Genomic DNA, 13,380 nt, shown 5'->3' on the forward strand with positions numbered 1-13,380 from the left:
GTATTTTCTAGGTGTGAGTCGCAACTTACAAATGAAGTTGTTAATAACATTTTGAAGAGATTGGATGAAGTGTTTCAGCCGCGCGATAACAAAAACCAGCTGGTTGGAGTGGAATCAACAGTTGAGGAAATTGAATCTCTATTAGTTGTTGAGTCGAAAGATGTTTACGCTTTAGGGATTTGGGGCATTGGTGGTATAGGCAAAACAGCAATTGCTAGAGCTATTTTCGACAAAATCTCAGGTGATTTTGAAGGTTCTTGCTTCCTCGAAAATGTTAGAGAAGAGTCACAAAGACCAGGAGGATTACCTTGCTTACGACAGAAACTTCTTTCAAATTTATTGAAGGATAAAAATGTGATGCCTTATATTGACCTCAATTTTAGAAGGTTAAGCCGCATGAAGGTTCTGATTGTTTTTGATGATGTGACTTGCTTCAGCCAATTAGAATCTTTAATTGGAAGTCTTGATTGGTTTACGCCTGTGAGTCGAATCATAATAACCACCAGAAATAAACAAGTGCTTAGAAATTGGGGGGTGAGGAAAATCTATGAGATGAAGGCATTAGAATATCATCACGCTATTGAGCTTTTTAGTCGACATGCCTTCAAACAAAACCATCCTGATGTTGGTTATGAGGAACTTTCAAGCAAAGTAATGAAATATGCTCAAGGTGTTCCTTTAGCTCTTAAAGTTTTGGGTTGCTTTCTATATAAAAGGGAAAAAGAAGTTTGGGAAAGCGCAACAGATAAATTGCAAAGAATCCTCCATCCAAGTATTCTAGAGGTATTAAAAATAAGTTATGATGGTTTGGACGATAAAGAGAAAAGTATTTTCCTTGATGTTGCTTGTTTCTTTCAAGGTGAGGATGTAAATCCTATAATGAAATTCTTTAATGCAAGCGGCTTCTACCCAGAAATAGGTATAAGTGTTCTTGTTGATAAGTCTCTCATTGCTATTGATTCACACAAAAAGATAACAATGCATGATTTATTACAAGAATTGGGTAGGGAAATTGTTCGACAGGAATCAATTAATCCTGAAAACCGCAGTAGATTGTGGCATCATGAGGATATTTATGAAGTTCTTACATATAATAAGGTAAGCAGTTTGTTGTGGATTATTATTTTGGAATAATGTAGTGTTTAAAAACTTGATGCCAATATATTTACATACGGTCGAACTTATGAGTCTTAGAATTAATAGAAGAGTGGCACTGATTAGAAAAAACAATAGTGGTTAGATGATGTAGTAATAAATTATAAATGCGAGACAACTTGCATAACCATTTGTAAGCATAATTGATATGTAAATTTGTGTAGTACCTGTGTTCTTATGTTTCTTGTGCATTTGCAATTAAGTGTTTAACTGCCTAGCAATAACTATAAACATGAATTATTGAAATTTGATACGAGTAATGACAGAGAGCCCCACTCCAATCCCACATAAACTCCATACAAGAATAAATAAAAATTAATAACTAAGCTACCTCTAATTGTGAATTAGTGACAAAATTGCCCCAAAAATTTGTCTCGGTGGGGTTGAAGTTTGATTCATTAGTGGAATATACATATCTTTCATTTGATTTTAACTTTATTTATTTTTATTTATTTTTAGGGGACAGAAAAAATTGAGGGCATCTGCTTGGATATGTCAAAAGTAAAAGAGATCCGTTTAAATCCCAGTACTTTCACAAAGATGCCTAAATTGAGATTTTTAAAGTTCTATAGTTTATCATTCAATAGAGAGAACAAATGTAAGGTGCCTTATTTGCAAGACCCTGGATTTGCTGAAGTGAAATATTTTCACTGGCATGGATATCCGTTGAAGTCATTGCCTTCAAACCTTAGTGGAGAGAAGCTTGTGTTACTTGAAGTGCCTGATAATGACATTGAACAACTTTGGGATTGTGTGAAGGTATGCATATCTTATTATATATGTGCAATCTTTCAATAACAATATTAAATTATTATAGTAAGTAACGATTTTGTCTTGGCCTCTTTTTTGACCGAGCAGCGTTATAGTAAGTTAAACCAGATAATCCATGCTGCCTACAATAAGCTAATTGCCAAAACTCCAAATCCCACGTTGATGCCACGTCTGACCAAGCTAGTTATCTTGAATCTAAGAGGTAGCAAAAGCCTGAAAAGTCTTCCATCTGGAATATTTAACTTGGAATTTCTTACCAAACTTGATCTTGCGGGCTGCCCAAAACTGAAAAGGCTTCCAGAGATCTCATCAGGTAATCTAAGCTGGTTTTTTTTAAGGGGGACTGCTATTGAAGAACTGCCCTCATCAATTGAGCGTCTACTTAGGCTTGGGTTCTTGGACCTTTCAAATTGTAAAAGGCTTAAGAGTCTCCCAAGCAGCCTATGGAAGTTGAAATCTCTTGGAGTTCTTAATCTCTGTGGTTGCTCAAATCTTCAGAGATTGCCCGAATGTCTTGGCCAATTATCCTCGCCAATAATATTGAATCTAGCGAAAACCAATATTGAGAGAATACCAGAAAGCATTATCCAACCTTTCATGTCGCGATACCTCCTCTTAAGTTATAGTGAGAGACTTCAATCCTTACCAAAGCCTCCATTCCTTGCACGAGGTTGCCTGGCACTGCAACCATTCTTAGGTTTGTTCTCTAAGTTATGAATCTTATAGGCAATGTTTTTTGACCGGAGCAATAATTTTAAATTGGAAGGTAATTCTACTGCAGGAATTGTTGAAGATAGCCAGAGAATTCCGCATATGGACCATAAGCTAGCTGTCCGTTGGCAAGAAATACAGGAAAATGTGTGTCTTTAACTCTCTCTGTTTAAAATTTCTACAATTTTTTTTTGGGTTTAAAATTATAATTTTTTGGTACAGAGAGGTTTTTCCATGGGCAAAGTTCATATCGTAATGCCTGGGAATGAAATTCCAAAGTGGTTTCAGTTTCAAACTGTGGGATCTTTTATAACCTTGGAGATGCCACCAGATTTCTTCCGTAATAACATAGTGCAGGGCATTGCATTTTGTGCTATTTTAGCATTTTCAGACCGTCATGTAGATTGTGGCAGAAGGTTTTCATTTTCTTTTGAGCTCAAAGTGAAAACCACCAAAGATTGTGGTCCCCATGACACACAGTTATTTCAGAGCAGAGTTAATTATATAGAATCAGATCATTTACATTTGGGGTACTATCTGTTCCGCGAAGAGGATTTTAATGGTTTTTGGAAATGCAATTGCATTCCTGAGGCAGTCCACTTTAATGTTTTTCCACCTTTGGAGTGCCAGTGCTGCGGGGTGAAAAAATGTGGGATCCATTTACTTCACACCTCAGACTCTACGAATTGAATAGAAAATCCAAGCACGTGTTTCAACTATAACGAAGAAGACTGAGATTTTCATGAATGTAGTTTCACTGTTTTCCTTTTTCTAATGACAATTAATAATAGGAGAAAATGCCAAAATCAGTTCTTAGAACAAGACATCCATGTAATAACTTTCGAGGGATCTGGTTCATGTAACACAAATTCACACTAGAGAACTTTACCTTATTAGGCGAAGAGTATAATGTATGAAAAGCACGTGATGTGCATTGTAAAATTAAAATTATTGGCCTTCTTTTTCTTGCTTTGTGCACACAACACATCACGATTTTGTTATTGAACCTTACAACTCAAAACACATCCACGTAGTTAGGAGAGCACATGACTTATACACCAGTAATAAAACTCACAAGCTAGGCGATGTCGGATATTACAGGACACACAACAGTTCTTATTGGCGGAGCTATGTTGTGGGCCCATATCTCTATCAATGAAAGCATGACACTCACCCCATTGCGCACCATATAAACTCTCATCTTTATAATGCAATCACATTTGAAAACTCTCTACTTTCTCAAATCTAAATTGTTGTATATGGGAAAGTTTCATCATGTGGAAACAAAAGCCATAAAGAGGGAACAGTTAAAACACCATAAAATCTTATATATTTAAAAAAAGGTTAATGCTAAGTTACATGCATGTAACTTACAACCCTCTCACATGAATAGCGAATGATGTGAGCCCACTCACTATTCATGTGAGAGGATTGTAAGTTACATGCATGTAACTTAGGGGGATCCTTAAAAAAATATATTTGTATACTGATTAAAAAAAAAAAGGATAGGTGTCATTTTCACTCAATTTATTTGTGTTGTGAATCCATATGCTTAAACATATGTGCACTTTTTCAAGTATATGTACCAATTCCATATTCGGAATGGTGCATTTGATTCCATAGTTGACGTGGTATCATCTATGGCTGGAATTTATATTTATAAAACTGACTTGTAAGGAAAGGATTGAAGATGCCTGTGAACTTATATTTCGATTTAGATTGTTGTATCTTTTTCATGTATAAAATTGGATCCTATCGTTCACATATCGTTAACATGAGCAATATAGATTGCTAAATCATTGTTCTTTATTATTGTGCTGAATTTGACTTTTCATTGAATAATTTGATACATGCCTTGAATCAATTTGGACTTTTACAACTTGTCGGGGATCAGTTTCTCCTACATTCTTTTCGGCGCCAAAAGATATTCAAGCGGTTGAATAAGATTTGATATATACAATATAAATGCGAGAGTTGTTTGTCTTTTTACAATAGGAATAATATATAATGCTCATAAAAAAATTTCGTTGACCAACTCGGGTCTGTCGTCATGGGGACTGATGGGTGTCGAAGCCAACAAAAATAAATTCCTACTCTAAATAAATTGTGTATAGTGATTGAGCAGGGTCGTGTCCACAGAGATCGGTAATTATTTAAATCCTTTTGAAACGTAAAACGTAAAATGGGGGAATTGTTGACAATAATAAAAATCAAATTAAAAATAACAAGAATGCAAATTAAAGTTGTAATTCAAATTGGAGAAAGCTCTGGTTGAAGGAATTAACTCAGCTTGATTCAACTACTGATCATTGATTCAAATATAGATTATTATTACTCATGAATAGACCGGTTATAGCTACTGAGACCCTCTAATAGCCAATCTCTCCTTAACTAGTCGATAACCAAGGTACGACCGTTGGTTATTTCCCTAATCAATAGACAACCCTAGATACGATCATAGGATTTAATCAATTGATAGCCTGAAAAACCAGAGAGACCCAAATCATAATCAACACATATGATGATTCATTTAAATTAGATTGTTTATTCTCACAACACAACTCTCTGATATGTTATTTGTCACAAACATTAAATTCTTCATACGATGAATCCTTTAATTGACAATAGATTAAGTTGATAATTAAATAGTGGCCAATTACCTAATTAACAAACATAATCATGAAAATAATTCAGAGAATAAACAAATACTCAAAAAGCAATAAAACAATTAAAGCACAAGAAAGATCTCACAGTAGTGATGAATCAAAGCTTCATTATCCTTCAACCAGAAAAATAGGTTTAGTTCTTCATAGAGAGAAGAGAAAAATTAAGATCTAGGGTTTATTTCTTTTTCTCCAATCCAAAAAATCCCCCATTTTCACAATAGATTCCTCCCTTAAATACTCTCTCTCTCTTCTCTTTTAGAATTCTATTTAAAATAAAATCCTAATATCTGAAATATTAAATTCGTAATTACAAAAATAGCCAAAAATATAAAACATGTTAAACTAAAAACTGCAGGTCCGCAGTTGACAGCACGCGCCCACGCCTTATCAACAAAGTTCTTCTGCTGCTCATAATTTCTCCAAGGGAACAATCATCCCTAAACATCATCTTGTAGCTTAATTTTATCACCAATCAATAGAATTGCACCTACAAAAGTAAATCACAAGTAAATCACTATTATTAAGTGCAAAACATCGATATTAAGGGAAGTAAACAATGCAAAACTAGTGCATAAATTGCACTCTAACAAATTCCCCCACACCAAGATGATGCTTGTCCTCAAGCATATAACTCAAGATTAATCTCAAATCTCCACTAAATTCTCATCTCAACTCATCCAAAAACAATTTTAAGCAAGCATACCTCAAGAAATTAAGTCGTTCAATGTTCGAGAGACAAGGATTTTAAAGCATAGAATTTCGTAAGATAGAATAAGAACATTCAACCACCAAGAAGATCCATTCAAAATTCAAGTGCAACAAGATTTAATAGCCCTCTCAATAACTTCACTCCATGCACTCAAAGTGTTTAGGGTGTCATTTATCCACTCAAATCAAATCAAAGAATGCTATTACCATAAGCTTGCTCATATATCACATCTCAATCCACACAACATGAATAAAATGCAAAAATCTAAGGGTCTTAAAAGGGTTGTAATGGGGTTAAATAGGTGAAATGAAAAAGAAAGGTCTATGAAAGAAAAATAGATAAAATGAGAAGAATGAACTCATTGAATGAACTTATGATATCAAAATGCTTATTTCTACTCAAGTCACCAAGAATGTAAACTTTTTTTTTCGATTTTTCTTTTTCTTTTTCTTTCTTTTTTTTTTCTTTTTTTTTCGTTTTTGTTTTGTTTTTTTGATTGATTTTTTTTTAATCAAACAAAAGAAACGAACCTTGCACAATTTAATTCAAGCATAATGCTTGTTGATCTAATTGAGAAACTTTAATACAAGGTAGAAAAAGCAACAAAATATAACCACACAATGAGTTCAAAAATCTCCTTAAATTGAGGCTCAAAAAGAAGAAAAATGGTTAAGTCAACGGAGAGAATTAGATGGGTAATGGTTAAGGCTCAAACAAAGGTAGCAAATAAAGGTCTTCGGGTAGAGAAAAAAAATGCGAGAATAGAAAAATGGAATATGGTTTGCCCTTATCATTTTAATGCATAAAATCCCGTAATGTGGCTTCAACATGCATAACAAAGCAAGTTCTAGAATAAACAAACTAAGATTGATATTCACATAACAAAATATTAGAGCAAAGTGGTTGCTTATAGGCTCAAATCCTCACAAAGTTGGTAAATTTGCCATCAAATCATGTACACTCTTCAAATGAATCAACCATCAATAATGGTGTAGAATGAGAAGAAGGTATGAGTGATATATAAAAGAAAAGGTAAAAATGATAAGAAGTGAGAAAGACGTATGTAGTAATATGAAAAGTGAAAGATAAAATGTGAGTGATGAAAGAGTATGATAGAATAAAAATAGATGTAAATAATTTGAGATAGATGGGAAAAGAGTAGTGAGAAAGAAAAGAAAAGAAAAAAATAATAATATATGAAGCATACTAACTCCAAAATCATTTAAGGATGAGTAGAGTGAAAATAGATGAGTAGAGTGAAAATACTACTTCTAGACATCAATAATGCAAAAATCCCTCCCCCACACCAAGAACTTACATTGTCCCCAATGTAAGATAATCAAAGCTCACATTAAAATTAAAGCGTAAGAATAAAAGATTAAAGGCAAAAAGAAACTTCCCTGAATTGTGAGCTTTGATCCATATAACGTCTATGGGCTTGGCGGAAATGGTGGGGTAAATCCCACACTCTCGAAGTATGCGGCCAAATTATGCTCCATCTTGTTCAGCTTGTGCTCCATTTTCTCTAACTGAATGCTCAAAGGTGGTGCGGATGTAGAAGGAGTAATTGGCGGGGCAGCAGTGTCGTCGTCAAACTCGTCATCAGAGGTAGCACCACTCCTAGCATAAAGTTTCTTCGGAAGTTGAGTGGGTCTTGGTTCAGTAAACTGAAATCTCCCCTCCTTGAATTCGACCACACCTATTCTTTCAAACACAGACATATCCAAAAATTCCTTTTTACAAGCAGGATGCAAATCATTATTGTCGGGATCAAGCACACATAGGTTTATAGCTAACATAGTAATGTATGGACCAAGAAATAAAGTCCTATACCGTTTAAGCACACTTTGAAATTGATCCGCTAACCAAAAACCTAAATTAGGCCTCACATCATTTAACATGCACCAGATAAAATAAAATTCAGTTTTAGAGAAAACTCCTGAGTGATCTTTCTTGCCTAAAAAATTATATGCTAAGAATCGATGCACACATTTCAAAACAGGATCACGTAAGAAAGAACTCTTTGATTTACTCGGGTCATAGGCATTGTGATCAACAGATAAATTAAGCCAAAGACCATAAGGCTCAAAATTTTCACTAAAGTCACAAGTTTTTCCTAAATATGCATCACTAGAAGAATAATCATCATTAATGAATCCTAAAGCTAGGTTAAAATCCGTGATAGAGTGTGAAAAATTTCGTCCCATTAACCTAAACTTAATGACATCCGAGGTATGCAAAGTAAAATCATTCGGCATATGAAATTGAAAAGTAGCATAAAACTCCCTAATCAACTCAACATAACCCAAACAATCAACATCAACAAATTTACGCAACCCAATCTTATCTATCAAAGAATCAAAATTATCCTTAACATTCAATTTTTCAAGAGTCGGGTAATGAATATACTTAGCTGGAAGTATTTTGCGCATGGAAATATCTTTGTACCTCTCTTTCTCTTGTTGAGTCGCGAATGCGAGGCACCCTCCGAGATTGGATTCCGCAAGTGGCAAAACACTCATGCCTTTTCCATGCTTCAATCTTTGTCTCACGGCTTGGCGTGAATCTGAAATTGTGTTCCATGGAACCGTAGTGGGAGCGGCAATCTTAGATTTCTTGGCGACGGGTTTTTTTTTCGATGACTTGGAAGTAGATGCTTTCCTCTTCGGCATTGTTACAATAATTGCACTCACGGATTTCGATTTACCCGGCTGGAATACAGGGCGTAGGCTGGTTGCGTTGCGTTGCTGCGTTGTGGGCTTGCGTTGCGCGCTGCTGAGGCTTGCTTTGCGGGTGCTGCGCTGTGTTGCGCGCTAGTGATTCGCGTTGCGTTGCTGGGCTGGATCTACGCACTGCTGCGTTCGCGTTGTGTTGCGCGCGAGAGCTGGTTCGCGCTGCTGATCCGTTGTGCGCTGGTGGGGCTTCGTTGCGCACGGCTGGAGCTAAGAATCTGCGTTGCTGGGGCTTGCGTTGCGCGCGACTGATGCTGCATTCTCCGGCTGGCTGGTTTGCTGCTGGCGTGCTGCAAACGGCTGGAGAAGAAAACAATTTCTGGAAAATTAGGGATTTTGTGAACAGTAAAATTTTTTTTTTTTGAACAATGATTTTTTTTTGATTTTTTTAAATAAATAAAATATATATATATATAAAAGAAAGAACAAAAGAAATAAATCAATAAAAAAATAAAATAAATTAAAATTAAAAAAAAATTTATTTTTATTTTTATTTATTTATTTATTTTTTTAGTGATGAATCACTTTGAGACACTAAAAATTTCAGAAGTACTTTTCTAATAAGCACGTGGGCACGCCTTAAAACTATTTTACTTTAAAAATTACAGAAGTACTTATTAGTTAAGACGTGGGCACGCCTTATCAAAAATTTTCTTCTGACCAAAATAAGCAAACACATTATTTAAAAAAAAAATCTGAATCAAAATTAAAAGAAGATATAACAAAAACCAAAATAAATAAATCACTTGGGTTGCCTCCCAAAAAGCGCCTTTGTTTTATGTCTTTGGCTAGACACATTTATGCATCAATCTCCATAATTTGGACTCTCGAGAGCCACATCCTCCACAATATTCACCGAAAAACCTTCATAAAAAGGTTTTAAGCGATGACCATTAACCTTAAGAACTCTGTCAGAGGTCGGACTCCGAATCTCAACTGCACCATGAGGAAAAACATTAGTAACAATAAAAGGTCCAACCCAGCAAGAACGTAATTTACCCGGAAAAAGTTTAAGTTTAGAATGAAAAAGAAGAACTTTTTGACCAACAGAGAACTCCTTTCTCAAAATCATTCTATCATGAAATGTCTTCGTCTTTTCCTTGTAAAAAACTTCCTTCACTATAGGGTTAATAACATCCACAGAAAATACCGAATGTTCCTCACTAGGATATTTCATGGCATCATTCATATTGAATTCTATAACCTCTCCATCAAACTCCATAGTGAGAGTCCCTTTATGTATATCCATTTTAGTCCTAGCAGTCTTAAGAAAAGGTCTTCCTAGCAAAATTGGGACAGAATTAGAGGAGTTATCATCTTCCATATCAAGTACATAAAAATCAGCAAGAAAAACCAACTCATTAACTTGTACTAAGACATCTTCTAATACCCCATCAGGATATGCATTAGACCTATCAGCTAGTTGAATTATCACACCAGTTTCTTTTAATGGTCCAATATTCAAAGATGAATAAATGGAACGAGGCATGACATTAATAGAAGCTCCTAGATCTAACAAAGCCTTTTCAACTCTAACACTACCAATTTTACAAGGGATAGTAAACATACCTGGATCCTTGCACTTAGGAGGTAGTTTCTTTTGGAGAACTACTGAAACATTCTCCCCCATGTGAACTTTTTCATCTCCTCTTAATTTTCTCTTGGAGGTGCACAGTTCCTTAAGGACTTTAGCATATCGAGGTATTTGTTTTATAGCATCTAATAAAGGAATATTTACCTCAACCTTGCGAAATGTCTCAAGGATGTCTTTCTCTTGTTCCTCCTTCTTGGATTTTGCAAATCGGCTTGGAAAAGGAGGAGGTATCACAATAGGTAGGGGTTTCGCTTTGGTGGGTTGTGCATCTTGAGATTGAGGCATCAATTCATTCTTCTCAAGCTCATCTTCTACATGCTTTGTCACTTTCTTACTAGGCTCTTGCAACTCCGTCCCACTTCTAAGGATGACAGCACTAACGTTTTGCTTTGGATTCACCTCAGATTGTGAAGGCAATCTCCCTAATACTTGAGACTCCAGACAGCTCACTGTAGTCGCCAATTGACTCATTTGGTTCTCCAAGTTCTGAATGCTTACTGTAGTTGCCTGCTGAAATTGTTGAGTGTTAGTCGCAAGCGATTTAACAATTTCTTCAAGAGATATACCTGACTTGGAGTTTGACTGTGGAGGTGCTGGTTGTCTTGGTGGATACTGTTGTGGGAATCCTGACGGCCTAACTCCATAGCTGAAGTTGGGATGATCCTTCCATCCCGGATTGTATGTTTGTGCATAAGGATCATACCTCCTCTGAGGCATGCCTGGAAATCCTCCAACTACATTGGCTTGTTCAACGGGTTCTTCTTGAAGTGTAGGACACATATCGGTTGAATGACCCATATTGTAACAAATGCCACAAGTCTTCACCTGTTGCACATTACCTACAACAAACTTTTCCACAAGAGAAGTAAGTTTATCTAAACGTTGTTCAACAGAAGAAATATTTACCTCATTCACCTTCTTTGAAATGGGATCTTGCCTGCTGCCAAATTGTTGTGCGTTGGCAGCCATATTTGATATCAACTCCCTTGCTTGCGTAGGGGTCTTGTTCACCAACACGCCTCCACTAGCAGCATCTATCATACTCCTATCCATCAATGATAGTCCTTCGTAAAAATATTGAATAAGAAGTTGATAAAAAATTTGATGCTGAGGACAACTGGCACACAATTGTTTGAATCGCTCCCAATACTCATACAAAGTCTCTCCAGGAAGTTGTCTGATCCCACAAATATCTTTTCTGATGTTGGCAGCTCTTGAAGCAGGAAAGTACTTCTCAAGGAATTGCTTCTTCAAAACCATTCCACGTTGTAATTGATCCAGGAGGCAAGTAGTACAACCAATCTTTAGCTAGCCCATCTACAGAGAACGGAAAAGCACGCAGCTTAATCTGCTCTTCAGTCACACCTTGTGGTCTCATACTTGAGCACACAACATGAAACTCCTTAAGATGTTTATGAGGATCTTCACCTGCAAAACCATGAAACTTGGGTAATAAATGAATAAGACCAGACTTTAATTCAAAATTTACCTCCAAATCTACATATTGAATGTAGAGTGGTTGTTGATTCAAGTCTGGTTCAGCTAACTCTCTAAGAGTTCTTTCTATAGGTGCAGGTCTATCCATCACTTGTTCTTCTAAATCGCTAGATGATTCAACTGAATTAGGCACTATATCTGTTTCAGAAAGCAAAGGCGACGAGGATCGTTGCTTAGCTCGCTTCGTCTGCTGTCTCAGCTGGCGATCTGTCTTCTCAATTTCAGGATCAAATGAAAGTGTACCTGTACGAGAAGAACGAACCATACACCAAGTAAAACGTAAAAAGGATTAAATAAATGACACCAATCCCCGGCAACGGCGCCAAAATTTGATGGTTGTCGAAGCCAACAAAAATAAATTCCTACTCTAAATAAATTGTGTATAGTGATTGAGCAGGGTCGTGTCCACAGAGATCGGTAATTATTTAAATCCTTTTGAAACGTAAAACGTAAAATGGGGGAATTGTTGACAATAATAAAAATCAAATTAAAAATAACAAGAATGCAAATTAAAGTTGTAATTCAAATTGGAGAAAGCTCTGGTTGAAGGAATTAACTCAGCTTGATTCGACTACTGATCATTGATTCAAATATAGATTATTATTACTCATGAATAGACCGGTTATAGCTACTGAGACCCTCTAATAGCCAATCTCTCCTTAACTAGTCGATAACCAAGGTACGACCGTTGGTTATTTCCCTAATCAATAGACAACCCTAGATACGATCATAGGATTTAATCAATTGACAGCCTGAAAAACCAGAGAGACCCAAATCATAATCAACACATATGATGATTCATTTAAATTAGATTGTTTATTCTCACAACACAACTCTCTGCTATGTTATTTGTCACAAACATTAAATTCTTCATACGATGAATCCTTTAATTGACAATAGATTAAGTTGATAATTAAATAGTGGCCAATTACCTAATTAACAAACATAATCATGAAAATAATTCAGAGAATAAACAAATACTCAAAAAGCAATAAAACAATTAAAGCACAAGAAAGATCTCACAGTAGTGATGAATCAAAGCTTCATTATCCTTCAACCAGAAAAATAGGTTTAGTTCTTCATAGAGAGAAGAGAAAAATTAAGATCTAGGGTTTATTTCTTTTTCTCCAATCCAAAAAATCCCCCATTTTCACAATAGATTCCTCCCTTAAATACTCTCTCTCTCTTCTCTTTTAGAATTCTATTTAAAATAAAATCCTAATATCTGAAATATTAAATTCGTAATTACAAAAATAGCCAAAAATATAAAACATGTTAAACTAAAAACTGCAGGTCTGCAGTTGACAGCACGCGCCCACGCCTTATCAACAAAGTTCTTCTGCTGCTCATAATTTCTCCAAGGGAACAATCATCCCTAAACATCATCTTGTAGCTCAATTTTATCACCAATCAATAGAATTGCACCTACAAAAGTAAATCACAAGTAAATCACTATTATTAAGTGCAAAACATCGATATTAAGGGAAGTAAACAATGCAAAACTAGTGCATAAATTGCACTCTAACAGGGACAATGTCCTACTCC

The 13,380-nt window shown here is 35.6% G+C and overlaps 1 protein-coding gene and 1 non-coding gene across 2 annotated transcripts in view; both read left to right on the forward strand.

Annotated features, from left to right (window-relative positions):
- The window catches only part of LOC18048499 (disease resistance-like protein DSC1), a 4,486-nt gene extending 1,159 nt beyond the window's left edge, over positions 1-3,327 (forward strand). The window contains exons 2-6 of the mRNA XM_024188530.1: positions 12-1,098; positions 1,615-1,914; positions 2,014-2,623; positions 2,708-2,784; positions 2,860-3,327. Coding sequence (XP_024044298.1) covers positions 12-1,098; positions 1,615-1,914; positions 2,014-2,623; positions 2,708-2,784; positions 2,860-3,327 — 2,542 coding nt within the window. The remainder of the gene's footprint in view (positions 1-11; positions 1,099-1,614; positions 1,915-2,013; positions 2,624-2,707; positions 2,785-2,859) is intronic.
- An 8,110-nt stretch (positions 3,328-11,437) lies between these two features.
- LOC112100526 lies at positions 11,438-11,544 on the forward strand. The gene has a single exon (XR_002906894.1). It is a non-coding gene; the product is annotated as a small nucleolar RNA R71 (small nucleolar RNA).
- The last annotated feature ends 1,836 nt before the right edge of the window (positions 11,545-13,380 follow it).

Source organism: Citrus clementina, unplaced genomic scaffold, assembly GCF_000493195.1.
Source record: "Citrus clementina cultivar Clemenules unplaced genomic scaffold, Citrus_clementina_v1.0 scaffold_3, whole genome shotgun sequence".
Lineage (NCBI taxonomy): Eukaryota > Viridiplantae > Streptophyta > Magnoliopsida > Sapindales > Rutaceae > Citrus > Citrus x clementina.